This window comes from Arachis duranensis, chromosome 4 (genome assembly GCF_000817695.3).
Source record: "Arachis duranensis cultivar V14167 chromosome 4, aradu.V14167.gnm2.J7QH, whole genome shotgun sequence".
Taxonomy (NCBI): Eukaryota; Viridiplantae; Streptophyta; class Magnoliopsida; order Fabales; family Fabaceae; genus Arachis; species Arachis duranensis.
In genome coordinates this window covers 2043722-2050536 of record NC_029775.3, presented here as the reverse complement: position 1 = coordinate 2050536, position 6815 = coordinate 2043722, and the positions used below count along the sequence as shown (strand labels likewise).

The window sequence follows — 6815 nt, the reverse complement described above, 5'->3', positions numbered from 1 at the left end:
ATGCTAAGAGAATCGTAATAATAAAAACGTAATATTAGATAATAAATATTCAAATATACTAAATAATTCTAATGAATACTAATTAATTCTAATATATTCTGATCGTAGTGATGCAGAAGAGACGGCGAGTGGCACAACAATAGAATGGGAGCCGGCGAGAGACGATTACATAGGAGGTTGAGGCTTTGAGTTCTGCCTCTACCGTATTTAAGTATTGTGAGTGCGCGAAACTAGATTGAGAAAGGAGGCAAGCGGTGTGGCACCAAATGGCGACTGGTGCGAGCAGCAACAAAAGATTGAGAAAAATTTTGCCTCACATGTGAGTGTGAAAGAGTAGGGTTAGGGAGGGGGCTGAAGGCCATTAGGGTATATATATATATATATATACAAAACAATATAATTTTAGAGGAGAGGTTTGTTAACGTGGCAAAAATCAGTCCAGCTCAGCTTTCTAACGATGGAAAATACTTGAGAGACTATTATAGTACTATAAGTCTCGGAGTATAATTTTGAGAACAATTTTAAATAACTATTAACTTTAGAGATTACTTTGAGAGTCGAATACAATTTCAGGAATTAGTTTAAAATTCAATTCGACGATAATAATGTATACTATTCCAAGTTTTGAGAATTTTGTCAATTTTTATCTTTTTTAATAATATATTAATATATACACACTTTAATAAAAGACAAAAGATATATGCATCATGATTGATAAGGTTACATAACATTTTAAGTTTTAAATTTGTTTTTGACAATATTTAAAAAAATGGCCATCGTTATTATCTATTAATCTATTAATTAATGTAGTTAGAAGTTGTTTTCAAAAGAAAAAGGTTTTGGAAGTTGTAGATGCAGCAGAACTACTGTACGACAATCCATTACATCCGGACAGATTATATATCCATCTTTGTCAATTAGCGTTTTCCTTTCAATATAAACGAATTAAATTATTGTAAGGATGAGATATTTTACTTTAATTTTTTTTTCCAGTTAGAATTTATGTAATAAAAGTAAATTTGATATTAAGATATAATTATTTGAAAGTACAATAAAAAGTACCTAAAAACACAATATAATCATAATTGCAGGTAAACTTTACATAATTTATATTGGAATCCAAAACAAAAATATAATATGAAAATTAAATTCTAAAATCCATAAATCCAATAGTATTGAAATAAAATATAATATTAACTAATATTGGTAAAAAAAATATTAGTCCTAACATTTTTTTAAAAAAATTAACTTAAAAAATAGAACCAAGACGAATGAAGAATAAAATGGTAGTGATGATTTATGTGTCATGATTACAATATCAATGAGTAATTAAATAGGAGCAATAGAAATATGAACAAACTTATTTTTCACTAAGAGTTTGGAACAACAATTTCAGACAACTCAATAAAAATGTCATGACCCTGATATTATATTAAAATTTGGTAAAAATTCAGGTGTAATTAATTTTATGTGAAATTAATACATAAGAATTATTATATGATAATTTAATCAAATATATTAAATTATTTAACAATTTTTAACTATCAACTTTATATAAAGTTATCACATCTAAATTTCTATCTTAAAATTTATGAGTAAAAGTAATATTTAAAAACTGTTGTTTGAATGAATAATAAAAAGTGCTTATTTATAAACTAAAAATACACTAATCATAATAACAAAATCAATCTAATATCAAACTAATAAACATAAAATTAAATAAATTTATGTTGGTCGAGTAATTAACTCACTCGTCCGCTTAAACAAGTGTTCAGAATTTGAATATTATTTTGTGTATACAATAATTTATTCAACAGATTCTTAAATAGAACTCGTGATAAATTAGTGTTTAAAACTAAAAAATACCTTAAACTGCTGGACAAAAAAAACCATAAAACCAATACCAAAATATCTAAACACTATATTAATATATAGTATTTTAAATATATTCTAATAGGTACAAATTAAAGAAGTAACCTAAAAGTTAAATTTGACCAGAACTATGAGAAGAACTAGTAAATTTACTGCTACCAATGGCGTGCCGTTGTCCAACAAACAGGGTGTAAGAAACGCGCTAATAAATAATAACAATTCTTAAATAATCTTAAAATATTTAATTCAAACAATGATAATAAGCTTTCGTTTTTCAAATTAAGCTTGCTTCTTTCTAATCTAAAATAAGTCAAACAGAAATTTCAAAGTCAAATACAATCCCTACCTTCTCATCACTAAGTAGTATATAAGCAACACAACTTGTTTGTTCTATATACCATAGTTCTTACCAAAAAGTTTTCCTCGCTAAAACAGAAAAAACCACCACCATATCAATATAACATCTTTTTTCTTTTTCTTTATTCTCACTCTCTATGAATTTTTATGGCTGTGTCTAATAGAGTGTCTTTATATATGTATTTTCTGGATGTGCCTCCTTATACATATATTTAAAATATAATAATTAATTATTATTGATAATAAATTAGCAGATAATATATTGGTATCTTATACCTTTTCGATTTTTTTTATTTTTAATTATTATTATTTATGTTAATCTTCATCATGCATGCTCTCCGGTTTAATTTCCGTTTTATTTTTTTTATTTTTGGTTTTTTTTATTGGTAGATAAAAAAATCTTAATACTATACTCATCAGCATACTTAATAAAATCGTACAATTATATCTATTTTTTTGGATGACTATTTATAAAATTAATATAAAATATAGTTATTTTTTATTAATGTGATGTTAGATGCATACTTTACAGCGACAACCCATCAAAATTAAATTCTAATTATATATCTAATAAAAATAAATATTTGGTGGCAGATGCAGCTTTAATGAGATGCCGCAGAAATCAATGGCGAAGAAGACGGCGTACGAGAAGATAAGGGAGGAGTTGAAACTTGATGCAAAGCCAAAGATGAACTTGGCTTCCTTTGTGACCACGTCAATGGAGGAAGAATGTAACATACTCATGATGGAATCCTTCAACAAGAACTATGTTAACATGGACGAGTACCCTGCCACCACTCAACTTCACGTACTAAACTTCATCTATAATCTTCTCATTAAAATCTTTAAATTTATGTAATTTTAATTTAGTTGTGAATTTTGCATACAGAATAGATGTGTGAACATGATAGCACGTTTGTTCAACGCCGAAATTGGAGAAAATGAGAACGCAATTGGAACAGGAACTGTTGGATCTTCAGAGGCCATAATGCTGGCGGGCCTTGCATTCAAGAAAAAATGGCAGAACAAGCTCAAGGCCCAAGGAAAGCCCTATCATAAGCCCAACATTGTCACTGGTGCCAATGTCCAGGTATCAATATTTATGAGTGCTTAATTTTGAATGCATGTATAAAACCATTTTACATCGACAATATATCAAAGTTAAATTTTATATATATTTGTGTATATTTATATGTATTTTTTATATCTTTTAATAAAATGATCAAATTCTAATAACGACAAAAAATATGTCACCACTTTTTGTTATACTTTATTTTTGTTTCAAATATACTATATATACATAAAAAAACCAGCCACCAAATTAATCATTATGTTTTTGTATAAATATATATAGTATTTAACTTATTTTTAATATATATTTTTTATTTTAATATATTCTGTATGGGTGGATAATTTGATGATTGATTTTTTTGTACATATATACAAAGCATGGTTATAGTCGTATTTTAATTATAAATGTAAATTTAATTTGATTTATATCATTTATAAAGTTTTGGTTAATTATACTCTTGATTATAAAGTTTTACCATAAATGTGAAAATGTGATCATTTCGTAATTTATTGCTGAACTATATATCTAGTTAAAATTTGAAAAAAAAAAGTGTAATTGAAGTCTATAAAATATTAACTAGGTGATATCTTAAGCCAACAAAAGCACACGTTTTTTCAAAGGCTCATTGTAAAATATGTAGCAGGAAATTATTTAATGGCAACTATTTCTCTTCTACTTATATGCATATTGCTTAAATAAATAAAATATTATGCAGGTATGTTGGGAAAAATTTGCAATGTATTTCGATGTAGAGTTGAGAAAAGTGGATGTTGGAGAAGGGTATTATGTGATGGACCCTACTAAAGCCATTGAAATGGTTGATGAGAACACTATCTGTGTGGCTGCAATCTTGGGTTCAACTTATAATGGCGAATTTGAAGATGTCAAGTTGCTTAACGACCTCTTACTACAACAAAACAAGAAAAATGGGTGAGTAATACACCAATAACTAATTCTTATAATTCAAAAATATTACATATACACAAAAAATCAGTTATGATGTATTTTTATATAAATATATATGTTATTTAACTTATTTTATCTTTTAATATGTATTTTATAAAAATGATTAATTTGACAATTGATTTTTGATATATATATATATATATATATAGCATAATTCTTTCTTTATATTTTGACTTGTGTAATTTAAACAGTTTTAAGATTGTTTTAAAGTTGCCAAATGATTTAAAAGCTTTTTTATAGTTAAAATGAGTGTTTTTTAAAAACCATTAAGGCATTAACACAATGTTTTTATTTTGTAATTTGTTAATTTTACGAATGTCAAATTACACATTTTAAAAATACAAGTTTAAATTGTATCATATTTAGAAAATTATTGGCATTTCTTATTCGTCATGTAAATTGTGCAAACCAAATATAAGTTCAAAACACAGTTATTCACATGCCAATTGTTGAAAGGTGAAAACTCAGATGAAGTCAACTTCACGTGAAGTTGATATGTTAGATGAAAATTTAGTCAAATCAGTCAAATTATCTAACGGTTCTTAGGTATCAACTTCACGTGAAGTCGACTGCCACCTCAAAATAACTACAATTTTATATATATTGGTCAGAACTACAATTATGTTTTAAAACCTAAAAAGAATCCAAATATATTGTATGACTTACCTTTTAGCCCTATACTAATGTTTTGGCCCCCTTTCACTTGTGACATTATTATAGATGGGATACACCGATTCATGTTGATGCAGCAAGTGGTGGGTTTGTTGCTCCATTTCTTTATCCAGAGCTAGAATGGGATTTCAGGCTTCCATTGGTGAAGAGCATAAATGTTAGTGGCCACAAGTATGGTCTTGTTTATGCAGGCATTGGTTGGGTTATTTGGAGAAGTAAAGAGGACTTGCCTCAAGAGCTTATCTTCAATATTAATTACCTTGGAGCAGACCAACCCACCTTTACCCTTAATTTTTCTAAAGGTCATTACTATTTATTTCACAATATATACATTTCTATTAGGTCTAAAATTGACAAAATGTACACTAATATTATTTCAAATGAGAGTTTAATTTTGATGTACCAATAATTAAAGTGTTTTTACCCAGTCGTTTGATCACATTTGTTCTTTCGAATGTTATTCACGCAGTCAATATAAAAGATAATTTGTTAATGTGACGTTACATAATTGGATGCACGTATAAAACTATTTTATACTGTGCATTAAAATTAAATTCTTTAAAAGATTCAAAAAAAGCTGGATGATAAAAAAAATTGAAAAGGTTAGGATTAAGTTAGAAAAGTATAAACCTTTTTAGCATGTTTTTATACCCAAAATATTTTTGTATTTCAGCTCTAAAATTGGCTTGTTAAATGCAGGGTCTAGTCAGATTATTGCACAATATTATCAACTAGTTCACCTTGGCAGAGAGGTAATTAGATAGAATTCTATCACTTTATATTTGAAATATTTTAATTATTTTTATACAATTTACATGAATTATCTTGTTTCTGATGATGCTTGCACCTTTGATTCACTAGGGATACCAAAGAGTAATGGAAAAGTGCAAAGAAAATGCAATGGTGGTGAAACAAGGATTGGAGAAAACAGGGTGCTTTAACATACTCTCAAAGGACAATGGTGTTCCTCTGGTAGCCTTTTCTCTTAAGGACACAAGTCACGGTGACGAGTTCAAGATATCGGAGATGCTACGCCGCCTCCACGGTTGGGTTGTGCCGGCTTATCCAATGCCATCCGGTGCGGAGCATGTCAATGTGCTCCGCGCGGTGGTTAGAGCCGAGTTTTCGCGCGAGATGGCCGAAAAACTCGTGCTCGACATAGAAAATGTGTTGCAAGAACTTGGGAAGCTTGGTCCCAAGTACACACCAAAAGTGACAAAAATTGCAAAGAGGAAAATCATTGTCCGAGAATCCAACAAGCATCACAAAGTCTTGGCAGCATAGGGAAGATTAATTGGCCATCTCAATTACGTACATAACCCAAAGGCTTAACTAGAATTCTTTTTATTTTAATCATGTTAGATAGAGCTTTAGTTAACCATATTCAATTCATTTATTTGTATTTTTAACAACAAGTGTTAAAATCAATATGATTTATTTGTTGTCCCCCCCAAATTATGTAAATGAAGAAAATCGATATATGATTCTAAATTGTACAAGTAAATGAAAAAAATTGATATTTACTTTTTAGTATTTAGATTATTCAAGTTGTCCATTGTTACTTATCTGTTTTTTCTTTTTCTTACGAAATAATGACACTTAAACTAAATACTTAAACTCAAAAGTTTAGATGAAAAAAAAGTGTAAACACTAACATTGTGATATATATATATATAAAAGTTCTTCAGAAATACATTAACATTATGACATGTGGCATTATAACATATTATATCCATGTGATACGTGACGTGACACGTTATCCTCACATACGCAACATTAAAATGTTCCTTTTCAATACTTGGTGCATACACCAAAATTCGAATCCGAATGCAGTGTATTAAGAAGCATATAAATTACCATTAAACTAAGGCCTCAG

The 6815-nt window shown here is 28.3% G+C and overlaps 1 protein-coding gene across 1 annotated transcript; it reads left to right on the top strand.

The window, feature by feature from the left end:
- Positions 1 to 2816: 2816 nt before the first annotated feature.
- LOC107482807 (glutamate decarboxylase 1) lies at positions 2817 to 6439 on the top strand. Its single transcript, XM_016103398.3, has 6 exons — positions 2817 to 3037; positions 3119 to 3319; positions 4017 to 4231; positions 4988 to 5241; positions 5639 to 5691; positions 5801 to 6439. Exons 1-6 carry the CDS (start codon positions 2840 to 2842, stop codon positions 6221 to 6223), a joined length of 1344 nt encoding a protein of 447 aa, XP_015958884.1. The 5' UTR covers positions 2817 to 2839; the 3' UTR covers positions 6224 to 6439.
- The last annotated feature ends 376 nt before the right edge of the window (positions 6440 to 6815 follow it).

Bases quoted from the DNA above. Each gene is read 5' to 3' on its own strand.
- LOC107482807 (XM_016103398.3), top strand. From the start codon at position 2,840: ATGCCGCAGAAATCAATGGCGAAGAAGACGGCGTACGAGAAGATAAGG. The intron at 3,038-3,118 runs GTACTAAACTTC...TTTTGCATACAG, and splicing joins CTGCCACCACTCAACTTCAC to AATAGATGTGTGAACATGAT. The intron at 5,242-5,638 runs GTCATTACTATT...TGTTAAATGCAG, and splicing joins TACCCTTAATTTTTCTAAAG to GGTCTAGTCAGATTATTGCA.